This window comes from Acinonyx jubatus, chromosome B1 (assembly GCF_027475565.1).
Source record: "Acinonyx jubatus isolate Ajub_Pintada_27869175 chromosome B1, VMU_Ajub_asm_v1.0, whole genome shotgun sequence".
NCBI lineage: Eukaryota > Metazoa > Chordata > Mammalia > Carnivora > Felidae > Acinonyx > Acinonyx jubatus.
The window spans coordinates 111,050,118-111,066,786 of record NC_069382.1 but is presented as its reverse complement, the minus strand read 5'-3'; the positions used below and the strand labels follow the sequence as shown (position 1 = coordinate 111,066,786).

The 16,669-nt window shown below is 42.0% G+C and overlaps 2 protein-coding genes across 12 annotated transcripts in view; one reads left to right on the top strand and one right to left on the bottom strand.

Moving 5' to 3' along the window:
- Positions 1 to 2,289, top strand: part of MCUB (mitochondrial calcium uniporter dominant negative subunit beta) — a 104,339-nt gene extending 102,050 nt beyond the window's left edge. For 5 of the 7 annotated variants that reach the window (XM_027062347.2, XM_053217069.1, XM_053217070.1 and 2 more), the window contains one exon: positions 1,812 to 2,018. In XM_027062347.2, coding sequence (XP_026918148.1) covers positions 1,812 to 2,003 — 192 coding nt within the window. In that variant the 3' untranslated portion in view covers positions 2,004 to 2,018. Of the gene's footprint in view, positions 1 to 1,811 lie in introns of all 7 variants that reach the window. The other 2 variants (XM_053217068.1, XM_027062343.2) reach the window with 2 other exon arrangements.
- Positions 1 to 16,669, bottom strand: part of LOC106983648 (group XIIA secretory phospholipase A2) — a 43,602-nt gene that overhangs the window by 14,355 nt on the left and 12,578 nt on the right. For 2 of the 5 annotated variants that reach the window (XM_015081840.3, XM_053217067.1), the window contains 2 exons: positions 13,457 to 13,533; positions 12,123 to 12,288 (listed from right to left, as the gene is read on the bottom strand). In XM_015081840.3, coding sequence (XP_014937326.1) covers positions 12,123 to 12,288; positions 13,457 to 13,533 — 243 coding nt within the window. Of the gene's footprint in view, positions 1 to 2,201; positions 2,319 to 9,500; positions 10,037 to 12,122; positions 12,289 to 13,456; positions 13,534 to 16,669 lie in introns of those variants that run through there. The other 3 variants (XM_015081843.3, XM_027062282.2, XM_027062290.2) reach the window with 3 other exon arrangements.

Here is a 16,669-nt window from a genome sequence, read left to right as displayed (position 1 = left end):
CTCAGGTCACGATCTCGAGGTTCGTGAGTTCAAACCCTGCGTCAGGCTCTGTATTGACAGTGCAGAGCCTGCATGGGATTCTCTCTCTGCCCCTTCCCACCTCTCTCTCTGCCCCTTCCCACCTCTCTCTCTGCCCCTTCCCACCTCTCTCTCTGCCCCTTCCCCTCCCCCGCAATCAATCAATCAATCTTTTAAAACATAACGTTGTTTCAAAGTCAACAGATTTGGCAATCTCTGAGGGATCTTCCAAAAGTGTTTTACTGTTAATACTGACACAGAAGGAAACGGTCTGAGAACTTTACTTCAGACCCTTGCCAGCTCAAACCCTGCTCCAATATAAATGTGCGCCCTGCATCCTGCACCCCCAGTTATGGATCAGGTCCAGCTGCCATTCTGTTCTGGCTACTTGTTCACTGAAAGCGATCGGCACACACATTAGAATCTAAATTTGATACATTACTGGAGTTGATAAATTTTACCCAGGTGCCACAGAAAACACATCGGGACTCAGGCGGTATGTCCTAAGCAGACAAATTTTCAGGAAGGGCACACTTTAACAAGTGTCATTACACTGCAGGAACACAAGTTGCCTGCCTAAAAGGGTAAATGGCTCTGTCAACATGGAGAAATTTTTAACGGAGATGCTCTATATAATAGACTTGCACACTCCCGTGCATCTGCAATCTATCAAAAATGGGTCCGTCATCAAACTGGACTCTTGTCCTCTTTTCATTTCTCCTTGCCTCTGATTTAGGCAATTTTCCTTTCCGCCATGATGCGGCCACCACCTCTCTGCCCCTTAAATCAGTTTAATTTTTACCAACCTAATCACTCCTTTTTTTCCCCTACCAGCCACTATTTGTTGGTGGCCCAGCACGTTAGATGCTTTCTCTGCCATGAGGCAGTCAGTGCGTCAGGCTTGTCCCAGGACAGTGCTGTGGAGTGGGATTGAAAGCCGGGTCCCCCTACAGACTCACGTCTCTGCACTCAGGTCGCCATGCTAACCCCCTCCAACCAGAGAAAACATCTACCTTCCTAAACGAAGAGTTCGTTTTTCCAAACTTCTCCAGTATCTACGGTCATCGCCATCATTCCCCGCAGTATCTATGAAAATCTACCCATATCAAGTATCTGTTTAATAGTCCTGTACTGAGTAAACCACGTCAGGCCTAGAACACAGTGAAAAAGGGGGTGAGACGGCAAAAAAGGAAGGACGCTGGACGGAGAAGGAAAGCAATGGGATGTGAATGGAGGGGGAAGTGGGCGGCATCCCTGAACCCTGCCCCTGCTCCCCACCCCTCAGAATGGGAGTGGCCACAGGACCCAGCACTGTCCGTCCAGGGCAAGGCCACTCCCTGAACTTCCTACAACTTGCCTCTGGGGCAAGCCTGGTTTTGTGCAGCAACGAATAAAAAGCTCTGAAATAAAGGCACTGTGCATCAACTTCTAGAGTTTCAACCTTTCCTTCCTTCCTTCCTTCCCCCCCACCCCGTTTTATTTTACTATGGCCAGGCTCGAAGTTTCTTCAGCTATCAGTGATATAATTAGTAAGTGACAGGCAAGAAAGTTCTAAAGTACACGTTTAGCAGTTGACTGTAGAGAAAGATGTGGTTTCAACCCAAACCCACAAACGGCCCTGGCTGCGGGAGAGGCACTGGGGCTGCACAGGCAGCCAAGGCCCGGTTTTTGTCCCCAGCTCAAGTCAGGGCATAACCAGGGGCTCCTGTGGGGGACTCCGGTGGGGCGCTCCCGCGGGCTGCTTATGCTTCCATTATTATGCACGCAACCACTTCCTTTTACTTTTTACTCAGGAGAACACAAAACCAGATCCAACTTCCAAAAGTCAACTTTCAAAAAACCCAGGCGCGGGAGGTGCCAACAGCCGCCCAGCCAGCCTCCCAAGGTTTAAATGGCCCGACGCCCGGCAAGAAAGAGCCGTCCGGAGGACAAAGGCGGAGCGGGCACGCCCCAGCGCCGGGCGCCGCTACCCCGGGCGGCCCTGAGGCGGCGGCGACCCCGCACGGAGTCCCGGGCTGGTTTTCTGGACCAGAAGGCATTTAACAAGCTGCCCCCACCGGACTTGCGCGCTTCCCTCCAAGACCCGCAACTCTTTCCGGCCGCCCAGCTCCCGCGTCCCCGCCCCCGCCCGCGCGCCCCGCTGGGGAAGCTGCCCCGCGCCCCCTCGGCACCCGCGGGCCTACCTGCAGGGCGAGTCCCGCTGAGCCCCGGCGCCGAAGTCATAGTGTCCCAGCCCGCAGAGCTGGCGCCCGGGAAAGACTCAGCTTCCTGCATCCAGGGGCCCGTAGCCCCCGCCCCTTCCTCCGCCCCAGCCCGCCCGTCCGCTCCCGGGAGGGGGTGGGGGCCGCGTCTGCGCTCGGAGCCTCCCGCCCGCGGAGCTCAGGGCGGGAGCTGTCCCCACTCCCGAGCTCGGGGCGACCAGAGCGCGCGGGGAAGGCCCAGGGACGCGGTCTCGTCCGCCTGGCGCCTGGAGACGAGCCAGCTCTGGGGAAATGCCGGTTGGCACCCCGAGGACACACGGCGGGCCCGAATAGGGAAGCCGCCGGTGGTTTCCCGGCACCTGCGGAGAACCGAGGTTCGCAGTCCCCGCCCCCAGTGTTTGCTCCTCCCGCCTGCCTCCCAGGGGGTGGGGGTCGCGTTTTCCGGCTTCCCGTTTAGTCCTTCCCCAGTGCGAGTTATGTTATAGAACTGTAATGATTTCTTTTAAACGCTGTTTGCTTGGGGGTTTGGGGACAGAGTAAACTAGAGGCAACCCTGGGATTTTTAAATCTGGTTTTCATAGGTAGAGCTAATTCGGGGAAGCGATCATAACTTCGGAGGCGGAACTTTGGGGTCTATGTATGTAGTCCTCACTGACAAACAGTGCGCTGAGCGCCACCGGGTGCTCAATGTTGCATTGAACTGAGCTCCTCCTTCGGTTGGCTGTTGTGTGAATTTGCTTCAAAGAGCAGCTCTAAAATCGGATTAAAAGGTGGCCTCATCTTTTGTCATTTCTCTGGGTCTTGTCATTTAAAAAGTAACTAACTTCAGACTGCTGGGAAAATGTGTTAAAGTACCATTTTTAATACATTAAAATAACATAAGGGATACTTATGTATAAGGGATCCGTCTTCAATAAATATTACCCTATTTGGGAGAGAAAAATTAAAATCAACTTGATAACTTTTCCCACGTGTGCTTGGTCATTAACTAGAATATGAAATCAGGATTTTTCTCACCCAATGCCATTTACTGTTCATTTCATTGTGTGTGCAAAATATTTCAGAAATCTGTTTTAGTAACTTACTCTGTAGTTAAGATATAGGGTATCACTCAAAGCCTTGTACGGTTGTTGTGGCGATTAACTAAAATGACCCATGAAGTTTTGGGGTGATGGTGGGATGGTGTGGAGCCTACGACCAAGAAAGAATTCTTGGAGACATCTTTGGTGCAAAAAGGTGATTTTATTAAAGCACAGGGACAGGACCCATGAGCAGGAATTGCTGCGTGCACTGGGGTTGTGCCAGGTAACTGGTTATATACTAGGGAATTGGAGGAGGTAAAGACAAAAGGGCCCCCTCCAGAGGGACTTAGATATGCTAAAGAGGACTCTTAAGATATTTGAGGGCTTGCTATTACCAAGCTAAGGTTGTCTTTCCCTCTAGCAAAGTATTAACTTTAAGACAGTAGGGAGTTCCTGGAGAAACATTTAACTCTGCCAGCCTCCAGTATCCGTCACTGGGCTGCAGATTATAAGGAAATTTAATTTTACCTGCCATTTCCTTCTTGCCTTTGTTCTCCACATCATTGTGGGTGGTTGGGGCTGCAAGAAACTGAGTCTATAGGTTTCTGGAGATTAGGCTATTGATAAGATTGCCTTTCTCTTAGGGCACCTGGGTGGCTCAGTCAGTTAAGCATCCAATTTCCACTCAGGTCATGATCTGGAGGTATGTGAGTTCGAGCCCTGCATTGGGCTGTGCTGGCAGCTCAGAGCCTGGAGGCTGCTTTGGATTCTGCCTCTCGGTCTCTCTCTGCCCCTTCCCCACTCACACTCTCTCAAATATAAAATAAAATCATAAAGGAAATTGCCTTTTTCTTGCAATTTACTAAGATATTTGTAAACTGGAGACCCATGTCCTATATGACTGTGATTTCTATCAGTTAACCATTTTTCTTTCCTTTCCTCTGTTCTTGAGCATCCAAGAGTGTCTGAGGAGTATCACACATATCCCATCTGGGGGTGGGGGTGCTAGCTTGTATTTTGCCCTCAACCTGCCTTATGCTCCTTCATCATGACTACTTAAAACAGTGCCTGGCTTGTGAAGAGCTCAAACTATTTTTGTTACCACCATCTTTAGCTCACTGAAAGCAAGATTGGCCTTCTTTTGGTTTCCCCATTAGAGGAAACAGTTGCTTAGCATGTAGGAGGTGCTCAGTAAATATTTATCCATTGAATGAGATCCAGGGTTTCAGCGTTTGCACTCTGGACTTTATCCAGTTTGAATGTGTTATCTGACCACCAGAACTTCCTGTCCTTTTGCCCAATTTTCAGGGTCTCCTCTGCTTGAGTCCTGAAAACACTCCCCCCCCCCCACCCCATTGATGTGGAAACCCAGTTGGCTGACTTTCCACTTATCTGAAAGGTGAAGATAAAAGGAATGTTTTATTTTTCCCCCTAAGTATCTTATCTCAGAATATTGTATTACTTTTTATAGCATATGTATGTGGTTATGTTTTAAAGTAAGATTTTGTCTATCTTAAGACACAAAGCATTTTGGGATACTTATTTCAGAATTCTAAATGTGTAATTTTAGCCTTTTAAAGCAATAGCTATCCCAATAAAATGAGTGCCTAGGATTGGAAAACAGGCTGCCTAGACTCTAACCCTGGCTCCACCATTTTCTTAGCTGTAAGACATTGCATAAGTAAATCAATTTAACCTCTCTCAGCTTCAAATTCTCATCTGTAAAATGGGAACCAAGCTTATTCAAGTTTTGGAGACAGTAACTGTCAAACTCCTAGACTAGTACCTGGCTCACAGTAAGCTTTCAGTACATTTTTAGAGATCACACCATGGTCTCTGAAGCAGCAGTATCGACATCAGGGAACTTACTAGAAATGCAAACTCCTGGGACCTACAGAATCAGATCTCTTGAATAGGAGAGCCTGGGTGGGGTCCAGCACATGTTTAATGCCAGAATCCAATGATTCTGCTTCTCGCTCATGTTTGAAAACCACTGACATAGACTAATTAGAATCCTACCAATGCCACCTTCTCAAAGAAGAAAAAGAACTGAAAACAAATCCATATTATTAAAATAATTAAGATGCATTACAGATGAAAGTTAACTGACAGGATGGCTTAAATGTCACTTTCATAGAACTTACTGAAAGGTCTTAGCTAATTGTCACCTATGCTAGAAATGAAGTATATGGAATAAAACTCAGAGATAATTCTCAAATTTTGGTCATTTTTTTTCAACTTACCCCACTAAACTTGATTTTCCCTATATAAATCACAGATATATTAGATTTCTATAATCGTGATTCCTATACTAAGCTGAAAGCCAACAAAAAATGTTTGTAAAGTTGTCTGCAGGGAACCTTTGAAAAATGTTCTTCGAAACCTATAAACCTGAGGCAGAAAAGCCTAACATCACTATTGCTTGTATATATCACTATTGCAAAGAGACACTAGTTATTTTTATTAATCATTTTTGTATACTGGTTACACTGACTCATTCTTGCTTTTATTTATGACTTGAGCAGATGGCTGGTTTCGTAAGGTGAAGCAGTGAGGAAAAACTGCAAACGAAGGGGGCTGTTCAATCACTTTAACCAGTCCTGGGTTATATATTACACAAGACCTGAATGAAAACATTATAAGTAGTATCTGTGAATTTGAATAATGCAATGAGATACATGTGGGAAGATCTTACCTAACAGGTTTCATTCTACCCCAAATTTACTGAAGCCAGCCTCCTAAACAGTTGTTTTGATAGACTCCATGGTCTTCACTTTGTTAGATGTTATCGTTATGTACAGGATAAAATAACGTACATTTTGATTTCCCGACAATCTTATACTTCTATATATACTGACAGAAATACCACTTTTTCATTTTAGGGAGAATTAGTTATAAAGTTAATAAAACAACATTTTAATTGATATTTCTAGTATAGTCTATGGGTTCACTGAAGGAATGCCGGTTCCAGATGTGTATAACTTACTTGTGTCCTCATTATTACAATTCTTTCTTCCTTAGAGCTTCTCTGTGCCTCAGTTTTTCCACCTATGAAATGAATACAGCCATATCTGTCCCTGGAAGAGGTGCATCAAAAGATTTTAAAGACATAGGTGGTATTTAAAGGCAATATAGTTTTATTCAAAAATATCAGTCTTAGGTTTCTTGCAGAGAGCTGCAGAAAGCTAGTCTTGGGGTTTTCTTTTTGTTTTTGTTTTTTTACGAATCTATTCTATGGATAGGGAAAATGCCATTCTTAAAATCTAAATACATGCCCTGTGGTACAAAATTCAAGGGAAGACATTAGTAAGAACTCATGTTCAGCTTAATATATATGCACACACAGAAATCATTATAGAGACGTACATGTACATGGGTTAATATACATACATATTTCCTAGCTCTGTTTGCTGGGAGGATCTAGCAGAATGGATCCTCTAGTAGCAATAAGCAAATCCAGTACCCAAATACTGGTTTCTAAGTTGCACTGCAAACCATTCCCCAATAAAAGGGACTGGTAAAAGGGACTGCCTCTTTGGAGAAGAGGCAGATTCTAGTGCTAGAAATACACAGGTTGGGCCCAGATCAACTTTCCCACATTCTTACCAGGAAGTATGGAAGTGTTCAAAAATCAAAAGGATGGGGATATATCAAAGAGACAGAGGAGCCAACCTGACATAACTCCTAAGAGCCAAGCTGGAACAACTTGAGTAACAAAGTAAACATTACCCAAAGTCTAAAGGAAATATACAGGGGTCCATACTGATATAAAGAATTGAGGGGGGGGGGGCGCCTGGGTGGCTCAGTTGGTTGAGAGTCCGACTTGGGCTCAGGTCATGATCTCACAGTTTGTGGGTTTGAGCCCTGTGTCAGGCTCTGTGCTGACCGCTTGCTCAGAGCCTGGAGGCTGCTTCAGATTCTGTGTCTCCTTCTCTCTCTGCCCCTTCCCTGCTCATGCTCTGTCTCTCTCTCCCTCAAAAATAAATAAATGTAAAAAAATAATAATAATTGAGGTGGGAGGAGACTTTTCTGTAAGAAAAATTTACCACATAAAGATACTCCCCCTTCCAGAAGGTGGAACAGAAGCTTGCCCGCTCATCATAGACTCACCATAGACTGACCTGGGGGCTGACTTCCAAAGAACAGAAGTATGGAAAGAAAAAAATAAGAAGTGTCCAGAGTTAACATACCATCAAGTTGATAACATTCAATTACTGATATGATTTGATGAGAAGAACCCTTCTTCACCTTTGTGGTTTTCTTCCTAAATATCCATAACCCCAGTGCCATTATGAGGGAAACATCAGACAAGCTCAAATTGAGGGGCATTCTGCAAAATACTGACCAGTACTCAAAACCGTCAAGGTTATGAAAAACAAGCCTGAGGGAACCATCACAGACCAGAGGTTTATCAGACATGATGACTAAATGCAATGTGGTATCTTAGATTGGATCATGGAAAATAAAAATGACATTAGTGGAAAAACCAATGCAATCCAAATGTAGTCTAGAGTTGATTTCTTAACAAATGTTTCATGGTTATGTAAAATGTTAGGGGTAAGGAGTACAGAGCAAGTCTAGATTATTTTAGCAACTTTTCTGTAAATCTTAAAATTATTCCAAGATCAAAATCTTAACATGTAAAAACAGTTTCTACTGCTCTTTGTGTATAATTTATGACCATGAATTAAATATTTTACAGAATTCTGAGTCTGTCTTCTTGAGAAACCAATGCTGCCAAGAAAACCCATCAATTTATTATAAGTTTAAAAGTTACCTGGTCAAGTATTTCAATAGTAAATATTAATAGAGAGCTTATAAAATTGCTGCTTTTTAAAAAGTCTGGAAAGTATCAATTAAGGGTTCCAAACATTTAAGTTAGACCCCAGTTTGCTCCATTAGTCACAAGGGATACACTTGCCCTGTCTCACAGAGAACACATCTCTTAGCAGAATAGCTCCACCAGCTCAGTTTGGGAAGTTATCAGGTTCCCAGCAATGATATATATCCAAAGTTAGGAATGTGGCCCTTTCTCTAGAACACACTTTTCTTTCTGCCCACTTCTGCCTGTAATGACTTAAAAAGAACCACTTCTCCTGGAGCTGCCTTCTCTGACATTCCAAGCAGTTCATCTTAATAACTCTGACCACAGGTTACCCAAAAGTTATATATGGCTTGGGATCGTAGGCTAGGGAGAGTCAACAGCCGGTGGTAAGCAAAGAGGCATAGAGGAATACAGCTGGGCTTTCCAAAGGGTAGAAAGCTTTCAACACACACAGACATTTTCAGAGGTAGTTAAGGGTCTGGGATTTGCTTTTAAACATCTGCTAATAATTTTCAATGTAAATAAGAAATCTACAAAAGATAGCTCTTTGTATCTTGCTTTACCATCTGTTTTGACTCCACAGTTAAAGACTTAAATTTTTTTTTTCAAAAACAATGTTTAGTAATAAGACTGCTATTAGGAAAAGGTTACTGTCTTAAAAATATACCTGAATCTACTATGAGGACCAAGTGCTAAGGAATAAACACCAAAGCAGGGCAGCATATAATACTCTAATGTGTATGTGAAGCACCTTTTCATTTGTCTCATTAAATTCATGTTTTCTTCAATTTAGCCAAAGGTTATAGCAAAATATGGTATTTCTCATATGAATAGTTCATAAATGGGAGTGGCTGGGCATCTGAATTTTGTTCATGTCACCTTCTAGGCACATTACATAATACTTAGTTATCCTGGTTTTGCTCCCCAAGAGGCCACCAATTTTACAAGAAAAAGAGACATGGAAACCTTGTCCTTGTAACCAGTCTTGTCATTAATAGAAGTGAGACTTCTCATATGTGGATCTTGAGAAACTTAACAGAAGACCATGGGGGAAGGAAAGGGGGAAAAATAGTTACAGACAGAGAGGGAGGGAGGCAAACCATAAGAGACTCTTAAATACAGAGAACAAACTCAGGGTGGATGGGGGAGGTGGGGGAGAGGGGAAAATAGTGATGGGCATTGAGGAGGGCACTTGGGATGAGCACTGGGTATTGTATTTTAAGTGATGAACCACGGGAATCTACCCCAAAAACCAAGAGCACACTTTACACACTGTATGTTAGCCAATTTGACAATAAATTACATTAAAATAAAATAATAGAATATGAATAGAATATTCATAGAATATGAATAAAATTATTCATATGCTCAATGGGCTACAAGAAAACAGCATATCATGTGTTAATTAAAACAGAGAAAAATAAAGTCAGATCCTTCCAAGCATAAAATGTATATTTAAAATTTTGTAATAAACATATATTTCTAAGTGAAGATTTCCCCGTATTTTCAAATAAGATAATGCTGAACACACATTGTAATCCATTTTACATGTGACTTCATTGTTTTGGTAAACACAGTTGTGAAAACTGAGTTACAGACTCCTTCTTTTAAAATATTCTCCCCTTAACACACACCTTTTTCTGAGATCGGTCAAGACAACTTGGCACACTAAGGCAGCAATGTCCAGGAAGATCACCTCCCCCACTTTTTGCTTTAGTTTGAATGTCAAAATAAATCTTAAAATAATCCTTTCACAAAAGTAAGGCAGCTTTATGCTGTAAAACATTATTTCTTTGTCAAAGGTTAGATTCTTCTGTCCCCTTCTGCTGTCACCGCCTGTCAGCATCTTCTTTAAAGATCACTTTTTTCTTCGTAGCGGCACCTACATGCGGCTCGTTGGCTGTCCAGGTATGGTTTGCAGCCTAAATGTATAACACTATCAAACAAGAGCTCCACTGCTGTTTCACACGCTGTGAAGTAAGAAAGCACCGTGACCACAAGGCAACCGCAAAGCACTGCTCTCCCCTCACATACATTACACGTTACGGCATGATGTCAAGCACACCCTTGGTGGGCACTTAACATATGTTATGTCACCCTCACCCTCACCCTCGCCAGCCAGAGCGCCTACATACAGACTGTCGGGGTCAGCACCTTTAGCATGTATCTGCTTTGTTTGCTTGCAAATGTTCAGTTTTTTACGTACTCGGCAAACAAGTCTCTCTGAATGGTACTGATTAGTTCATCACTGTTAATTTTCCTTTTATCTGAAAAATACCACGATTAAAGATGCCTTGGAACACTCAAGTTTGCATTTCAATAAAAGATTTTTAGGTGTAGAAGAAATAAAGGTTAAAAACAGAGAAACCTCAAAACATTTAATTATGGCCAATGACTTCTAAGAACTGATCACACATCATTTAAGATGCTTAAGGTAAATGGACCCCAGTCTTTCTCTCTCTCTTTCTCATTATCCAAATTTGGCTTGGGAAGGGAAACAGAGGAATCAAAAATGTTTTTCCTCTGGCAGAGTTTAAAATTTTTTTTTAGGGAAAAAAAAGGTAATATGGGGTGCTTGGGTGGCTCAGTCGGTTAAGCATCCGACTCTTAATTTCGGCTCAGGTCATGATCTCACCGCTCATGAATTTGAGCCCTGTGTTGGAGCCTAACAGGGCAGAGCCTGCTTGGGATTCTCTGTCTCTCCCTCTCTCTCTGATCCTCCCATGCGCTCACTCTCTCTCAAAATAAATAAATAAACTTAAAAAAAAAAAAAAGTAGACTTACTTTTCTTATTCTCAGAGGCCTAGAGCAGCCAGGTTAGATTATCTTAACACACTCCACTTACAGAGACATAGCACAGAGTGGCTTTTAATTGTCCAATCTTCCAATTTCAAATACTCATGTTAAGGAAGAAACTATTCATTGCAAAATCTTGACATTCTCAAAGTTCTCCAAAAGGCTATGTCATTAAGGAACACAACTACTACAGAAGTGTCAAGGCTATAATTATTAAATAGGGCATTGCAGGGAAATTGGCTGCATCATTTAGCCACACTCATAGGTCCTTAGATCAGAAGACAGGAAATACATCCATGCATGCTTCAGCCATACAACTAGGTTACCTTAGCCGAAAGCATGCAAGGGCATTCAGAGGCTGGAAGTTCAAGCTGCACCTGGAGCAGAGATTTCTTTCTTGACAGTTATTACTAGGAATTCAGAATCAGACCTACAACAGGACACTGTCTGGGGAATACTGTAGCAGCCAGAATGCAAGTTTAGAATTGGAAGTATGCAACTTGGGACACGTTACTTCTTTCCGAACCTGTTTCCTTCCTTGAAAAATGGGTATGACACTACCTACTTGTTTGGGTTTTGTGGACATTGTGGAAAACCTATCTAAGAGATCTAGCATCGTATCTTATGAAAAATGCTTCTTAAAAGTTAGTTTCCTGTCCTGCCCCTTCTCTTCTGATTTCAACGTATGGTAAATAATTCGGCTGGACAGTGAAGAGATTTTGTAACTTCTAGTATTTGTACAGTGACTTGTATTTCCACTGATATTTCATTTTATACTTATGATGACTCTGTGAGGTGGGTATTCATGTTATTTTATAAATGAGAATACTGAAGCACCTTTACTCTTTGCTGGTTTTGCTTTGTGTCCCTTCACTGTGAGTACGACTATATGCTGAATCTTGTCAGTCCTCCTAGCAAACCTGGGAGTGGTTTTGGGGACCCTCCTAACAGAGATACATATGAAGGGACAGAGTTAAGGCTCAAATCTTGTAGAACTTCCCACTCCAAATACAACGTGTTATACTCTTAAAATCACTGGATCCAGGGTTTCAAACTTCAGGCTCTAGAGAATTACAGATATACTACTGGACACAGACCTTGGATGCATACTTCTCTGCCTCGTACACCCCACTCCCAAGGTTTCTTAACACTTTTTGCTTCCACGACTATAACTCATTTGAGATGACAAAACCAATGACTCCTCATCCCAAAAAACTGAAGGGGCTGTGTCACGATAGATAAAGTAACACACATCCTTACCCTGAACATGCTGAGCCAGCCCGAGTGTCTTCTGCACGTTCCGGCAGATCTTAGAGAGGCAATACTGGAATTCCTCATCACAGTCATTCTTGCTTTTGCCACAGGTCTCGTAGCACCTGTCGTGCTGGTTGCAGCACTTTGTCAGGGAAGGGATGCCAATATTGAGCTGAAAGAGGCATTTGGATGGATTATTGTTGATGAAATTCAAAACTCCTCTGCCGAAGCACTGCATTCAAATAGACTTAGAAATCAAGGACAATGACTGCTGCATAATTTCTAAAATCCATTTCCGTATACAAATATTTTCCGTGTTATTTCTACATCTCCCCATTACTCACCCGCACCCACCCATGTTCTCTCCCTTTCAGCCATGCCTCAAACTTCCTATTTTGCAATATTCACAGTTATCTGCTGGTAACAAACGTAACTTCCAGTTGTCCAAAACACCAAACAAAGTTTTAAAAACAGAAAGGTCAGGCCAAGACCTAAGATTGATTTAGGGATATTCCAAAGTATTTTGTACCTCTCCCCCTATAAAATGTTCTTTATCTAGAATATCACTGAAAACTTTTAAGCTCCTACGACTCATATTTTATGTTATCATGGTTCAGTCTTTGAGTGTTAATCCACTCCCTAAAGATACTGTTCCTTCGAATCTGTAACTTATCTTTAACTGATTTAAATAACTACATGCAAAAATCTTGTGTCTAGGAATCAGTCATGTTTTCCCACAAAAGCTATCCCACTTCACCTAGTTTTAATAGAGTATAAATAGGCTTTATTTATACTTTTTCATCCTAAGGAGCATTCCTTCAATACTCTAAACTTTAAAAAAAAAATGTTTTTTTCATCTTTATTTTTGAGAGAGAGAGGGACAGAGTGTGAGTGAGGGAGGGGCAGAGAGAGAGGGAGACACAGAATCCGAAGCAGGCTCCAGGCTCTGAGCTGTCAGCACAGAGCCCGACATGGGGCTCGGGCTCACGAACCGTGAGATCATGACCTGAGCTGAAGTCGAGTGCCCAACTGACTGCACCACCCAGGCGCTCCTTCTATACTCTAAACTTTTAAACTATGTGTGTGACACAAGGAAATATCATTTCAACAGAACTAACATCTACAAGATTAAAAAATAAAACATGAATTTTAGTCCATTTAGTTTTATCAGAACTTATTAAATGTTTTAGCTATAAAAGAATATAATAAATCTAATTACCATTACAATAAGCAAAATTATTTGTGAACCTGAGAACATACTGACAGTCTTGCGTTATTAAGAGTACTTGCATAGCCTACCAATCATAAAACTTATCAAATAAGAAAATAATAATATTTACGTGAACACCAAACAGTGGAGAGCCACATCCATTAGGTGGGGAGGGTTTATACCCATAACGTGGGAAAGGCTTAGATCCTATAAAATAGAAATGGTATCATAATTAATTTTCAAATATGATAGAAAATACATATGCAAAAAGGTCTATGATGTGCTATGCTAGCCTTGGAAATATTTAATATTTAAATTTTTTTTCAATGTTTACTCATTTTTTTGAGAGACAGAGTGCAAGCAGGGGAGGGGCAGAGAGAGAGGGAGGCACAGAATCCAAAGCGGGCTCCAGGCTCTAAGCTGTCAGCGCAGAGCCTGACGCAGGGCTCAAACTCACAAACTCACGAACTCATGATCATGACCTAAGCCAAAGCTGGACACTTAACCAACTGAGCCACCCAGGTGCCCTGGAAATATTTAATATTTAGATACTGACATAAGTGACTGTCTTTATTCTAAGCCTAACCATACAAAAGCTTACTGTGGACTTCAGGAAATTTCAGAGGTTACTTGCCAGATTGGGCCCATATATATGACAGATAAATCCACCCTGTTTCCCTGTATATTCTAACACTTACATTTTTGGTTAAAACCTTATAGGGCAAGAACGGTATACTCCCAAACTTCAGTTAATACTTCACTGCACACAAACCTCAATAACCATTAACTAACTAGTTTACTCACAGAGCTTGAAGCTGAGGAAGATGAGGTCATCCAATGAACATTTAATTACCTTAATGCCATTATAAGACATTACAGGACCACACATTCTAGCCTGCACTCCAGCCAACCATTTCACAAATATACCCCTTTTCCAGCTAAGGAAAAATATCAGGAATAAAGATTGCTTGGTGAACGATATTACTACAGTTCTATTCTCCCTAACAGCACAATGGTCCAGTAACAAGGAGAAAGATGACTTTATCACAGCAATCTTAAATGCTGCAAAATATATCACAAATACCTCGCATGTAATATAGAAATGATTCCAATATACCCAACAGTCACCTAACTTTCTCTTGAAGGTTTCTCACAATCTTCCTACAGTGTCAAGAAATAGCCTATCCTATTGTGGAATAGCACTAACTGTTAAATTCTTTCCTGTTTCCTGTAAATTCTACCTATAAACAATCCTCTACCACCTGGGAAAAACAAAACAAGCCAGATTGTCTATCTTACATCATAATCCTTCCAACATTTGGGACTACCATTTATCTTTAATTCTAAAAGCAAAACATCCCCAGTTATTCCAAACACTTCCCCATAATTGCTTACTTAAGAGAGACACAAAGTATCCACCAACTCCCATTCAACTAATATTTATTACTAGAAGACTTAAATAAAGATAAGTTTACTCTCCAAAAGTAAAGGGAGGGGGAAAAAAGCAACCCTTCCAGTAATCAGCCATCAAAATAAATAACTCCCTCAAAGTAAGGATCTAAAAATGGTTTGAGTTGCTAAGACTCACATGCTTGACTGAGGTGACAAAGAAGTAGAGCCTGAAGAGAGTATAAGCTCATGAAGATATAAAGCTTTAGCTTAGCCTGCCCCACTCAGTCTGAAGAACAGTATGTACAAAGAGAACAGTTATGACCGATCGAGGAACCAGGAGGCCAATGACAGAAGTTGGTCTTGTTTCTCCAGCACTGTTCAAGAAGGATGGTTGTTTCTGGGCCCTTGGAAAATGAAGGAACACACCTCATGCTGTCAGGGACGAGTCACTGTGATCCTTCAACTCCTACTTTCAGTCTTTCATTCTTAAGAAAACTATTAATGATTTGGCTATCCCCTGAAAGGGCCCACAGAGGGAGGATATACTAACCACGTGGAAGTCTTAATGGGCACCTCAAACTTAAAATGTACTTCCTGACATTCATCCCCAAACCTGCTCCATCCACAGTTCCCTCTTGTCAAGTAAAAGACTCCAAACTTCCTGGTGCTCAGGAAAAAAACCTTAGCCATTTCTGACTCTCTCATTTTCTTATATCACACATCCATGTCAACAGCATGTCCTGTTTGACTCTACCTTCAAAATATTCAGAATCTGGGGCACCTGGGTGGCTCAGTCGGTTAAGCATCTGACTTCAGCTCAGGTCATGATCTCACACTATGTGAGTTCGAGCCCCGCGTTGGGCTCTGTGCTGAGAGCTCAGCTCTTGGAGCCTGCTTCAGATTCTGTGTCTCCCCCTCTCTCTGCTCCTCTCCTGCTCATGCTCTGTCTCTCTCTGTCTCAAAAATAAATAAAAACATTAAAAAAAATATTCAGAATCTGATCACTCCTTACCACCTCCACTGCTACCATCCTGCTTCAAGCCACGATGGATTACTGCCATAACCTCCTAATGTCTCCCTACTTTGCTCTCCTCACCCCACCCCATCTCCAACTATAGTCTATTCTCAACACTGAACCTGAGTGATCCTATTAAAATATTAGATCAAGTCTTTCCTCTGCTCAAACCCCTCCAAGGGCTTCTCATCTTATTCAGAATAAAAGCTAAAATCCTTTCAATGCCTATAAATTCTGTATAGTTGGCTACACACACACCATGACTTCTCTGACCTCATCTCCTTACTATTCTCTCTCCTCTCCCTTTCTTCCACACTTCATTCCATCACCTATGACCTCTCTGTGGTTCCACACACACTCCAGGTCTACTCCGGCCTTCATGCCATTGACCCTGCTGTTCTATGAGGACGCTCTTTTTCCTCATATCTACAGTTATTCCTTCACTTTCTCAGCAAGGCCTTCTGTGACCATACCATTTGCAGCACGCATATCCTTTAAACATACTATATCATTAATCTACTTATTATCTGTCCCTCCCCATACTAAAATATTAACTCCTTTTAGGGCAAGAATTTTGTTTTGTACCTCCAAAGCCTAGAACAGTGCTGCTATATGGTTAGGTTCTCTATAAATATTTGTTGATGAATGAATGAATGAATCAATCAATGAGATGACTTGAAGGCAAATCCCCATGGGGCAGTTCTAATTATCCTAATAAATAAACTGGTACTGCTGCTTATCCTTCAGTCTCCTTTTAGTTTGGTGACCATTAATCAACCTCCAAAGACTGATCACTTCTAGTTTGTCACATGTCTTTAAAATGTGCCATCTCAAACTGAACACTACTAGGTATGATGATGTATTAATACAGCCTAAGATAGTTAGCATATATTTTAGCTGTGTCTCAGTTGTAAGATACATCAGACAGTAGGAAAA